Here is a 13,668-nt window from a genome sequence, read left to right as displayed (position 1 = left end):
AAAGTCCGACCGTGTGTACGGGGCATAAGAAGCAAATCAAGTTCTGCTCTTTAAGCGTGCAACCATTTGTTTGAGCTATTGTTGGATGCCTTCATCAGAAGCTGACAGTGGGTAAAAGCATTCCGCTACTTCTGAAGAAAGCTAATCTGATGAGTGGAGAAGCCTTCTTCGACTGTTAAGAAGCAATCATTTTGTCAGCCTTAAGCCCCATACACACTATCAGATTTTCTGCTGATTTTTGTCTTCAGATTTACCAAAACCATGTAGTGCAGGGCCTGCCTGATTGCATACAAATTGAAACTCCTAAGGTTTGACCTCATAATATATGGTTTTGGTAAATCTGAAGGAAAAAAATCAGCAAAAAACCTGATAGTGTGTATGGGGCTTTAGGCTTCAAGCAGAAAATAGCCACCCTGTTTTGTCAAGCCTTCACAGCTGCAGACACTGCAGACAAATGGGTCTGCAGTGTGCTATCAAGAAGTTGCAAACTGGATTTGACACTGTACCCCTCCATACTCATGCACTCAAATGTTTAATTCCTCAAAAAAGAGCAGGATTTTTATTTTATTTATAGCACTGTGAATGTTACTGTCTCCGGGTGGTATTGCACCCTATCTGGAAGGGTAGAAGTTTCAAGGCTTCTATGCAAACCTTTTTACATTTCCAAACAGAGATGTCCGACCTAATCTGGACCACAAGAGGCTCAACAAACTTTTTTGAGTGCAAAATTGAGAATGAAGTGCACCCGACTGGTGATTGCTTCGCCTCATCAGGGGACTTACTGGCATCAGTGGATATCAAGGATGCATACATGCAGATCTTACTTTTCCATCCTCTCCAGTGGTTTCTGCGGTTTGCAGTAGTGGACCGCCATTTTCCAGTTTGTGGTATAGCCTTTCTGTCTTTCCACAACTCCCAGAGTGTTTACTTAGGTGTTGACTCTTTCTGGGATTGCTGAGGACCTGGCATATTCCCACTGTGGGGTACCTGGAGAACCTGCTTCTCAGAGAGCAATTGACTCAGACCATGCCATCAAATTTCATCAGACAGGGGAGGTTCTAAAAACATATGGTTGAAACTGAACATGCAGAACTCGGCCTTAGTTCTGACACATATGGAGTATTTGGGCTTAGTGCTAGACACAGCACAGTCAAATGTGTTGCTTCTGCCGGAGAAATTCCTGTCCCTTCGCTCATAGGTGGAGTCTCTGAGGGTCTGGAAAGTCCTTCAATTTGTGTCTGCATGGCAGTGCAGGGGAAGATGTGAGTCACCTTTCATGTGGTCCTGTATGCCCAGTTGCTCTTGAGTGCTCTAAAGCTCTGTCACTATGGGACAAACCTCGGGAGTTGTTGGATCTGCAATTGTATCTATTTCCAAGGCCAGGTCCCCTTTGGAATGGTAGATTTCCATGCAGATGTTGAATGCTTTACATTTTTTACTGCCAATGACTTGGAAGGTTTTGATGATGGATGTCAGCTTATCAGGCTGTGGAGATATTCTGGAGAACCTCTGGGTCATCAGAGGAGTGGAGGTTGCCAATCATGATCCTGGAACTTCTGGTGATTTGGCATACTCTCCTATATTGGTCTGTCTGCCATTGTGGTGCAATTGGACAATGACACATTAACCATCCGGGTGCAGCTGGACATTGCTCCATCAAGGAGGGACAAGAAGTTGCACTGCTCAGGAAGAAGTGGATCTGATCTTATCCTGGGCAGAATTTCACGTTCTGGCCCTCTCCTCTATGCACCTTCACAGTGTGGAAAATTGGCAAGTAGACTTTCACAGGCATTACCATCTGAATGCAGACAAGTGGGCACTTCACGTAGAGGTGTTTTTGCACCAATCTGTCTGCCTGCCAGATCAATGTATGGTAGTCCAGATTCAACAACAAGCTGAACAGGTTTTTGTCTCAGAGCAGGAATTCTCATGTCTTTGGTTGGATGCTCTGGGTGACTCCCTGGGATCAGTTTACCCTGATCTATGCCTTTCCTTTGCTTCAGCCTTTTCCTCACGATAGAGGGGAAGAACATTCCAGTGATTCTGACCGTGTCTGCTTGGCCAAGAACAACATGGTATGTGGACATTGTAAATCTTTTGGCAGGTGTGCCACAAGCTCTTCCAGATAGGCCAGACTTGCTGTCGCACGGTCAGATCTTCCAATCTGCCTAATGGGTCACTGGCTTTGACAACATGGCTGTTGATGTCCACATCCTGAGGTTCATGGGTTTTTCTGACTATGTAATTCCTACCCTTCTCAAGGCAAAATAGATGATCTCCAGGAAGGTGTGTCATACACGGAAGCCTATTTAGCCTGTTGTTAAGCTTCCAATTTCCTTTCCTGACAGTGTGTTGAAGCGCATTTTGGCTTCTCCAGTCTAGTGTGCAGATGTCTCTGGCCTTAAAGCTGAACTAAACACACCAATTCAACTGTTTCACAAAACAGCTACATTCAAAACATTTTTTAAATGATATCTGTTACAGTTACTAGTGTTTTTGTTAACTCTCAACTGAACTGTCAAGCCATGAAATGGCTGGTATCATAGCTGCAGATCAAACAGAGGCTAAGATGGAAGTTTCTCTTGCTTGTAAAGGATAGAAGGGTTTAGTTCTGCTTTAAGTACCAGCAAGGGTAGGCCTTGGCTTTGGCTATTCTGTTTCAGAGACCTATTCTGTCTCATTCCTTTGTAAAAGTCTTTGTTTAGGTTGTCATGCAGATTGTTCCACCTGTGTGGCCCCTGTTGTCTCTGTGGCATCTTAATTTGAGTTATCTTTTACAGACTTCCTCGTTTAAGTCTGACTGAGAGACCTTATGCGTGAGGTGTTCTTTTTGGTTGCCATTAAATTGTAACATTATAAGTGTGTTTTTTGTCTCTGAAGCTTCTATTGAGCTGACTGCCTATTGCCCTGAGCTATCTAGCAGTTTTTGAATTGGTTACTTTTTATGTGCACCTTGGGGATCATACCCAGACACAACTGCGGGGTGCTATACAGGCTAACTACAGGGGTTCCCAGACCCTGAAGACCCCTTTAGGGGTATGCCCACAATGACGTGCAAAGCCTAGATCTCTAATAGGTCATGAATAAGTTAGAGAATCTATAGGGCTTCTGTGTGTGCAAGTGACCGTAGTGAGCGGCGAGCAAGGGGCTAGTGCTGGAGGTGGCAGAACTCCGTTCAGGCATGCTCCAGCTGAAAAAAAAGCCCTGGGGAGACTGACCTTCCACTTTGTAGTACTGACATCCAGACTGTCCCCTGTACCCTCAATGTTCAAAAAATTTTCATGCTTCTGGTTCTTCTACAAACCCAGATATTCATGTCACAGGCTACCTGGACAAACTGCTTTGCTACAACCTTGGCTACCAACGTCCAGAGGACGATTAAGTTCCTTTAAAGGGTAACTCCACTTTCATGGGGAAAAAAAATAATCATTAAAGAAAAAATAATATAGCGCGTACAATTGCGATACAAGTCATATTGTAATTGAATGTTATTAAAAATTACTTTTCCTTTTCAATCTGCAGCCACTGTAATGTTCTATAAATGCAAAACAATATGGCTACACAGAGTTGTTCTGTGCACGGACTGTGTAGTGACCACTCCCCAGAAACTTAATTTCCTGCTTGTGTGATTGGCTCACCAATTTTCCCAGAAGTCTGCCTAAAATACAAGTCAGATTTCAGGCATCCCCTGCAACAAAAATGGCATTTTTGGTGAGACATTTCCAATAGGAACAGGTCTATGCAGGCCCAGCAGCTTTCCTCATTAATGCCCTGCAGCTACCACTGCTGACTGATAATTATGAAACCACTCCCGTTAGACCCACTCGGGACAGGGGCACAGACAAATGCACATGGATTTCTTCAGAATAACCAAAGGTAGGAATTGGGCAGCAAAGGTTGTTATAATCCTTGCAGTGTACATAGATCACCCAGAGTGGAATGTTTTTTTTCTCAACAAAAGTGGAGTTACGCTTTAAATTTCTAAAGCCTGCTCTCCAGCCCTCACACCATCTGGAGTACCTGGGTCTAATCTTTAACACAGCCCAAGCCAGAATTTTCCTTAGCCAAGAGAAGGTTGCTTCCCTAAGACCCCAAACAAGTATCTTTTGCTTTATCCCATTTGTTCCAGAAACCTCTTGCCTCACTACCCCCCTGCAAGACATTTTTTCAGGGAGTTGCTTATATAAATCTCTGTATTTTAGAGACCACACCTTCAAACTACTTGTAATGTTGCTTTCCTGGTAGCCATTTTATCTGTTAGGCATGTTTCTGAATTGGCAGCTCTTTCCTGTAAAGAGCCCTTTCTCATTTTACACAAGGAAAAAAAACTTTGATACCAAACCCTTCCTTCCAACCCAAGGCAGTCTATTCTTTCCATATCATTGAGGACATTGTTCTTCCTTCCTTTGTCCTGCCCCAAAACATGACAGGGAAATTATCCTACATTGCCTATATGTGTTCAGGACTGTTGGGGTATACCTGAAAGCCAACTCCTCCCTTTACAAAAACATTTATTTTTTTCTTACCTGTAAATTCCTTACCTTGGAGTACAATATAGGACACAGACCCCTCCCCTCAGTGTCTTGAGCAATCCTTATTGCTTACTAAAAAATCTGGAGTCTCATGGAGTGGGAGGAATTATACGGTTTTTGTCAGTGTCCAATCACCTGAACGTAGCTGCTTATAACCCACAGTTACAGAGTACTGTACGCCAAGATGAGAAATTTACAGGTAAGTTAAAATTCTTATTTTACTCAGCATGTTAAAGTTAGCACAAATGTTACATGTGTACAGTGTATGGACAACTTCTTTTTTTTTTTTTAATGCAGTCCATGTGCATAAGCCATTAATATATAAAATACCTTTAACCCATCTTGAAATTTGTGACCCATTTTAAACCAAATACATATTTTCAACAAGTGTACCTTTTATGTAAAATGTGCACAAACCAAGCAACTGTTTAATGAGCTTGCGGTTCTTGTTTATTAGAGATTTTGTCAAAAATAAGTAGACTACATTAAAGATTTTGTATGATTAAGTTTTATTTCTTTTTTGTGCAGGTTCTCCATTTATTAATGCAATCATTCACAAAGGCTTTGATGAGCGACATGCATACATTGGGGGAATGTTCGGAGCTGGTATCTATTTTGCAGAAAACTCTTCCAAAAGCAACCAATATGTATACGGCATAGGAGGTGGAACTGGCTGCCCAACACATAAGGACAGATCGTGTTATATTTGCCATAGGTTTGTTTCTTAAAGACTCAAATGCTTTGCTTGATTTTTCTTTGCATTGCAACAAAACAGATCAGAATGGCTGTTATTTGTCAACGTTGAGTGGTAGTAAACCACTGGATGAGTTTTTTTTTTTTTTATCTGACCTGCAAGATAATATAATGTGCTAGTATGCATTACAAACTATCACATTATGTGACACTTAACTGAAAACAAAGCCCTCCAGAGAAGCCTTGTCACCATTGAAGTCCGCTTCCATCTTCAACCGTCTTCCTTTCCGGGTCCACGGACTCTGGCTGTGTGACTGGCCAGAGCAGCGATGACGTCGCTCCCATGCATGCGCGGGGGAGCCGCCGTTAACGGCACAGGACTCTGAAGGAACGGCCCGGGTGGCCGTTCCTTTACAGCGCATGCGCTGATGATGTCATCAGCCTCATATACAGTAAAAATCTCCTAAATGGTGCACGTTTAGGAGAGATTTACAGTACCTATAGGTAAGCCTTTATTATAGGTCAGAGATAGGTCGTTTACTCCCACTTTAAGGGTCCCTATTACCCAAGTCAATTAATGGTGTTGGTTCCAGAGCAGAGGTCACCTGTGCAACACCAGAAGGATATGTGTTGTACAAATCATTCGTAAACACTCAGCTTTACGGCAGTGACGTCACTTCACCGAACTCTGCACTCCAGCCCTCTCTGTGACTGTCCAGCTGCACTCCAGGCCTCGCTTTGGATCCCACCTGAATACCGGAAGTCTCCTGTGGAACAGGACGCTGGCTGCATGGACAAACAGAGCGTACAACCATACTGACTGCAGAGATAGAATGTTGACTACACTGGACTTCCCTGTGCCTGATAATAGATACCTACATGTGAATCTTTTAATGCATTTGGCTATTAAATCTTAATCAGTCTTACTTAGGCTCGATTCACACCTATGCATGTTGCTTTTGGGCGTTTTTGGAGGTTTTTTTTTCATGCTTGCCACGTTTTTGAGCAGCGTTTTTGCCGTGATTTGCGTTTTGCGCTTTTTTTTTTTGTTTGTTTTTTTTTTTACAGTTTTTTTTTACAGTCTTAAAAAAATTTTTTAAAAAATTAAAGAAAAAAAAAAGGCAAAAACGCACCAAAAACGCTGCAAAAACGGTGCACTTGCGTTTTTCATGCTTGTCCATTGAATTCTATTACATGCAAAACGCTGCATTTTGCATGAAAAAAAGTCCCTGACCCTTTCCAAAAATGCAGAGAAACAAAAAAGCATTGATGTGAACATGTTCCATAGGAACCCATGTTAAAAAATTCCCGTGCATTTCTGCAAAATGCAAAATGCATCAAAAAACGCGCTAGTGTGAATGGAGCCTAAGAGGCGCCTGTTTTGTCTTTTCTTCACATATTTGGAGTGGCTTCAACTCCCTTCACAAGGCTGCCCTATCAATACAGAGTGTACATCTCACACAGAGCTGTTTAAGCTCAAAGGACTATTGTATGAACTTAATTGCTTACCATTATACTATAACCTGCGCCGCTACCCATTGTTTTTTCTGTATTGACACTTTTTTTGGGACCATTGACAATTATACAGCGATCAGAGCTAAAAATAGCCACTGATTACTGTATAAATGTCATTGGCAGGGAAGGGGTTAACACTAGGGGGCGATCAAGGGGTTAAATGTGTGTCCTAGGGAGTGATTCTAACTGGGGGGTGATGGGACTGCCTGGGGGAGGAGACCGATTGTTGTTCCTAAGCATTAGGAACAACTGATCAGTCTCCTCATCCCTGACATAATGGAGATCTGTCTATTTACATTGACAGACCTCCGTTCTGCCTCTGTGTGGAACGATCACAGGTGCCCGGCAGACATTGCAACCGCCGCACGCGCGCGCTCCCTAGTGGTCTTAAAGTGGCCGACGTACAGCTACGACGGCTCGCCCAGGGGAGCCAACCTGCCGCAGTATAACTGCAGCAGCTGGCCGGGAAGCAGTTAATGAAAAGGATTGGGTGTAAAATTGTGGAGATTTAGAATACCTGGAGATATTTTGTGGGTCAGTTGTAAGCCTCTGCTTTACAATTTAATTTATGCTGATGCTTTCAACAGCTGTACATCATATTCAAATGTAGTCTGAAAAAAGGTGCACCGAGTACTGGATCTACATTTACCGTAAAGGTGAATCATCTCTACAGTGAAGCACGGGGTTCACAAACTAATGTTGTGGCAATCTGGGGTAAGAGTAAGCACATTCTGAGCACCATTGTAATCATTACCAAAAATACATTTACTCCTACCAAGTTGGAAGGAAAGGCTGCAATGCAAAGTAAATCTAAAGTCAAACTTGAATGTATTGTGAAATTCATCTTAACTGTTCTGTTTTGTTTGTTTTTTATCTCTCTCAGACAAATGTTATTCTGCAGAGTGACACTTGGCAAGTCGTTTTTGCAATTCAGCACAATGAAAATGGCCCACGCTCCTCCAGGGCATCACTCTGTTATTGGCAGGCCAAGTGTAAATGGACTAGCATATGCAGAATATGTCATCTACAGAGGAGAACAGGTATCCAATATGTTCCGTTATTTAACATTTGCAATTCATTATGGCATATGAACCAACATTAACCACTTGACCACTAGGCACTTAAACCCCCTTCCTAACCAGACCAATTTTCAGCGTTTGGTGCTCTCACAATTTGAATGACAATTACTCAGTCATACAACACTGTACCCATATGATTTTTTTGTACTTTTTTTCACACAAATAGAGCTTTCTTTTGGTGGTATTTAATCACCCTTGGGTTTTTTATTTTTTGCGCTATAAAAGAAAAAAGACTGAAAATTCTGTAAAAAAATTTTTCTTTGTTTCTGTTATAAAATTTAGCAAATTAGTAATTTTTCTTCATAAATTTTGGCCAAAATTTATACTGCTACATATCTTTGGTAAAAATAAGTACAAATTGGTGTATATTATTTGGTCTTTGTGAAAGTTATAGAGTCCACAAGCTATGGTGCCAATATCTGAAAATTGATCATACCTGAAGTACTGACGGCCTATCTCAATTCTTGAGACCCTAACATGCCAGAAAAGTACAAATACCCCCCAAATAACCCCTTTTTGGAAAGAAGACATTCCAAGGTATTTAGAAAGATGCATGGTGAGTTTTTTTGAAGTTGTAATTTTTTTCCCACTATTCTTTGCAAAATCAAGATTTTTTTTTTATTTATTTTTTTCACAAAATTGTCATATTAGCAGGTTATTTCTCACACACAGCATATGCATACCACAAATTACACCCCAAAACACATTCTGCTATTACCCCTGAGTATGGCGATACCACATGTGTGAGACTTTTACACAGCGTGGCCACATACAGAGGCCCAACATGCAGGGAGCACCTTCAGGTGTTCTGGAGCACCCAGGCCAATGCTGATATTTCTTTCCTACATGTAAAAATCATCATTTATTTGCTAAAAAATTACATAGAACCCCAAAACATTATATATATATATATTTTTTTAGCAAAGACCCTAGAGAATACAATGGCGGTCGTTGCAACTTTTTATCTCGCACGTTATTTGCGCAGCAATTTTTCTAACGCTAATAAATAATGATATTTGAAGCGCTTCACAATGTGCATGAAAATGAATATATAAGAATAAATAAATAAATATAAATAGTCAAATAAATCCAGCGGTGAGTAAAAATTCCTAAAAAATCCAGCAATCAAAATAGTGTAAAATTATAAAAAATTAGTGACACCAAATGTGTAAAAAAACCACATAAAAATAAATAAATAGATAGGGATGTATTCAGAAGGTTCAATTATACAGGTGTAGAATCCTGATTGGTATAGAGTTTTTGATCACTAGCAAAGCTGTTTAAAAACACTTGCTTAATTAAGGTGCTCATTGATAGTACCAATGTGTTTTTTGCTTCTATTCACAACCAATGTGAGAATCATAAACAGGCAGATAAGAGAAAAAAAACAATCATTGTGCAATAGTTAGGATACCAAGGTACACAGGCAAACTTCAATCCACTCACGTGTGCCTTATAATGATAAGGCATATGCAGGTTTTACTATAGCAGTCAGCCGCCTTAGACATGAGCAGATTCAGTGCAGTACACTGTGTGAAACTGCTGATCTGCACAGAGCGTCCTTGGCTCCTCCCTTTATGATCCTCTATGATTCTCACATTGGTTGTGAATAGAAGCAAAAAACACATTGGTACTATCAATGAGCACCTTAATTAAGCAAGTGTTTTTAAACAGCTTTGCTAGTGATCAAAAACTCTATACCAATCAGGATTCTACACCTGTATAATTGAACCTTCTGAATACATCCCTATCTATTTATTTATTTTTATGTGTTTTTTTTATGTGAATTTTTTACACATTTGGTGTCACTAATTTTTTATAATTTTACACTATTTTGATTGCTGGATTTTTTAGGAATTTTTACTCACCGCTGGATTTATTTGACTATTTATATTTATTCTTATATATTCATTTTCATGCACATTGTGAAGCGCTTCAAATATCATTATTTATTATTTTTAAGTGACTCTGAAAACACTCTCTTTTGATAGCAGCCTCACTTGGTTTTATGTGTAATTATCAGCTATTTAGCATCACAGCGCTTTGTGTTTTATATATAATTTTTCTAACGCGTTTTTTTGGGGGGAAAAAAACAGTTTCATGCTTTAAAAAAAAAAACAAAACAGTAAAGTTATCCCAATTTTTTGATCACTTTTATTCCTATTACACGGAATGTAAACATCCCTTGTAATAGGGATATGGCATGACAGGTCCTCTTTACAGTGAGATATGGGATCAATAAGACCCCACATCTCACCTCTAGGCTGGGAAGCCTGGAATTAAAAAAAAAATAAATAAAAAAAGATCCTGGTTTTGATCGTAGCGGTGAGTCGGTAGAAGCACCAGGGGGCGGCGGAAGGGGGGACATCCCCTCTCGCCTCCCGTAAGAACGATCAAGCAGCGGAACAGCTGCTATGATCATTCTTATGGTGTAGGGAATCGCCGGCTGAAAAAGCTGATATTTGAATGATTCCTGTAGCTGCAGGCATCATTCAGATATCCCCACACAAAGTCAAGGACGTCATATGATGGCGGGCGGGAAGTGGTTAAAACGCTTTTTTTTTTTTTTTTTTTTTTTTAAAAAACACAAAGTCCATTTATACAATATTTTTCTAACACATAGCATGTACATACCAAAAATGACACCCCAAGATAGATTCTCCTACTCCTCCTGAGTACGGCGATACCACATGTGTGAGACTTCCACAGCCTGGCCACATACAGAGGCTGAGTACGGCTGAGCATGGCAGGGTATTGCATGGTATCGCAGAGTATGGCTGGGTATTACCGAGTATGGCTGGGTATGGCTAGGTATTGCAGGGTATGGCAGGGTATTGTGGGGTATTGCAGAATATGGCTGAGCATGGAGGAATGGCTGAGCATGGATAGATGGCTGTATGTGACTGCAATTGTCACAGAGTAGCGCTGTGGGCACTACAGATCCGGCCCACAGCGCTGCTGCCATCTGATCTCTCCCCCTCTCCTCTCACACTGTACCGTTCGGTACACAGAGGGGAGAGAGGAACCGGCGTCATGACATGACGCTGGTTTGTTTACAAGTGATCGCTCCGTCATTTGACGGAGCGATCACGTGGTAAACGGTCGCGATACACTCGGGTGCGCGCCCCAGGGGGCGCGCAAGAGCGGGATTCTGGAAGGACGTCACTTTACACCCTCCCAGAGTTATGCAAACGCCCTGTAGCCGCCATTTGGCTATGGGCCGTTTGGCAAGTGGTTAATGTAGTCAGAAAATTACACATTTAACGCAATTCATTAATACTGTGAGAATTGCTCCAGGTTTCTATCTTCCAAGGATATGTAATATGTTTCTCTCTCTCCTAATATGTTTACTTAGTTTTTTATTTTTTTTTACTGATCAGTCCAGTATTTCTAGTGTATACCAGGCCACTCGTGTGCTACCAGGCAATCCACCCTGCCCAAACTCTCCTAATTGATTGGCCTCTATAAAAAGTTAGAAATATTATTGATTATATCATCCTGATGTCATTATCACTGTGTACAAACATTTAAATGAAAAATGAAAATTCTTCTTCTTGAAAAATTATTATAACATGCCATAGCAAGCCATTTTATAGTCAATGTCCTTGTAGAACCATGTCTATTATTGGACCTTAAAGAAGAACTTTACAAGAAAAAAATCTTTTTTTTTTTTTTTTTTTTTTTTTTTTTTTTGTAAAAACAAGCATGTTCTACTTACCTGTTCTGTGCAGCCTCGATCCTCTTCTTTTTTGGGTCCCCCAACGGTGGTTCTGGCTCCTCCCCCCTGTTGAGTGCCCCCGATTGCAAGCCACTTGCTATGGGGGTACTTGGGCAGGCTCACTCCCGAGCCACGCTCCTGTGAATGGACATTGTCAATTTGCATACAGGGGGTGACTTGGCCCCACCCCCCCCTCTCTACTCAATGGTCAACTGGCTGTTGTTGACAACAGCAGGAGCCAATGGCTCCCACTGCTGTGTGAGCCAATGAGGAGACAGAGACCCAGAAAAGCTGCTGCTCTCATGCACATCGCTGGATCAAGATGGTACAAGAAGGTAAAAAAAACTTTCTGCCTTTAGAAACACTTTAACTTTTAAATGTTTTTCCTGCAATACTTTTGTGTTTATCATTTCACAGCTCTTATCGTTGTGGCTATTTTGCAGTAAGGGCAGAGGAATTCCTCTCCCTTTACTTCCTGGACTCACTATCTTGTGCACACATACTCAGCGCTCTACTCAGAAACCTTTTTTGTTTGATTCCCCAGCTAGAGTACTGGCTGTGGGGTATTGGCAGTGTGCATGTGCAGCCAGTGCTCTGAGAGTTGGCTTAATACCTTTGGGATATGTAATGTACATATTGCAGAAGCCTGTAGAAGTTGGGTAGTCCTGGCCACGTCATTCTCGCATAGGGAAGAAAAGAGCTAGCGGGGGAACATTAACTCGGAAAAAAGTACTTAAAGAAAATTTTGTTAAAGAAGTGGTTAAAAAAGCAAAACTAAAGAATGTACAAACTGAGGGTGAAGGTCTGCTTTAACACCAAGGGAAAAATAAAATGAATAAAAAAAAAAGAAAAACTGTTTAGAAGGAAGGAAAATTGTTCTTACTAATTGGAAAAAGAAGCTTCTTGGTAATGGCACCAGTTTTCATAATAAAGTGTAATTGTGTTTACCATGACATATGAGCCTTGGAACTGCTAGGCCTCATGCACACAGGGTGTTTTAAAAAACGAGCTGCAAAGCCAGTACCTGACGCCAAGATAAAGTGGCTGTAAAAACAAGCTTTTAGAAGCGTTGTGCATTGGTGTTAATGCGTGTTTAGCCACATTAGCGTTAAGCAGCATTTCTCTTTCCTCTTTTATTTTCCACTCCCGGGATCCAAATGCTACAGCATAAAAAGTGTTAACCAGTCTTTAGCAGCTTCGTGCATTTTTACAGCTAGAAAGCACTGGACCTGGGTTTTTCTTGCAGGTTGAAAACGCCTGTGCCACTTACAGTTCCTAAAAGCCTATGTGTGCATGGAGACTAACATGGAGAGGCGTTTTTAAGCTGTATAAAAACACATTTGACGCCCCTAGCAGCAGCTGTAAAAACGCCCTGTGTGCATGAGGCCTTAAAAGTAGCCATACTCAGGTAGTTCCAGTGTGAGTCAAATTTGAATTGCATTGATGTGAAATGGTGTAGTAATACTTTTTTAATTCTCTGTACAGGCATACCCGGAATATCTCATCACATACCAGATTGTAAAACCAGATGCACCATTACAAGCTGCCACAACAGCAGAACAGAAGACTTAGTATTATGAGTGGACTCTATAAAACCCATAGCTATAAATGAATTGTTACCTGAATGACTGGGAAACTTTTCCATAAAAGAAAAAACTGAAAACCTGGAAATAAATTATATATTTAAGTATTACATTGATGGTCTGTTCTGGGTAAGGATGCTCCCAGTTGCTACTGGTCTTCAAATGGAGATGTTTACAAGGGGCCACCTTTTAGTAAAGTTTCTCAGGCCCATTTTCAGTTGGTAATCTTTGGCAAAAAAAAAAAAAGAGGGAACAACAAGATTTGTCTAAGATTTCAGTAATACTACAAATATTACCACAAAAGCATTTCCAAGGTGGTATGGACGTTACTTGTATTGGTAACATTTACGTGAGCATTTTTAATATACTTTCATCTTAAGTACCTTGAAAGTGGGATTCAGTGTAATCCACTATTTATTTTTTTTATATTTGTGTATAAATAATGTAAACCTAGCTGAAATTAAAAAAAAAAAAAAAAAGCATTTTCTTTCTTTTGCACAAAGTTCATTAGCAATGCAATGTTTAATGACCAAGAAACAAATCAGATC

At 40.7% G+C, this 13,668-nt stretch overlaps 1 protein-coding gene across 2 annotated transcripts in view; it reads left to right on the top strand.

The window, feature by feature from the left end:
* Nucleotides 1–13,668, top strand: part of TNKS (tankyrase) — a gene marked incomplete in the record, with an annotated part of 313,626 nt that overhangs the window by 298,990 nt on the left and 968 nt on the right. For both annotated transcript variants that reach the window (XM_073598540.1, XM_073598531.1), the window contains 3 exon segments: nt 5,061–5,247; nt 7,624–7,780; nt 13,023–13,668. In XM_073598540.1, the coding sequence (XP_073454641.1) occupies nt 5,061–5,247; nt 7,624–7,780; nt 13,023–13,109 (431 nt within the window).

Source organism: Aquarana catesbeiana, linkage group LG01 (assembly GCF_042186555.1).
Source record: "Aquarana catesbeiana isolate 2022-GZ linkage group LG01, ASM4218655v1, whole genome shotgun sequence".
Lineage (NCBI taxonomy): Eukaryota > Metazoa > Chordata > Amphibia > Anura > Ranidae > Aquarana > Aquarana catesbeiana.
The sequence above is the reverse complement of the archived record's forward strand: the minus strand, read 5'-3'. Positions and strand labels throughout refer to the sequence as shown.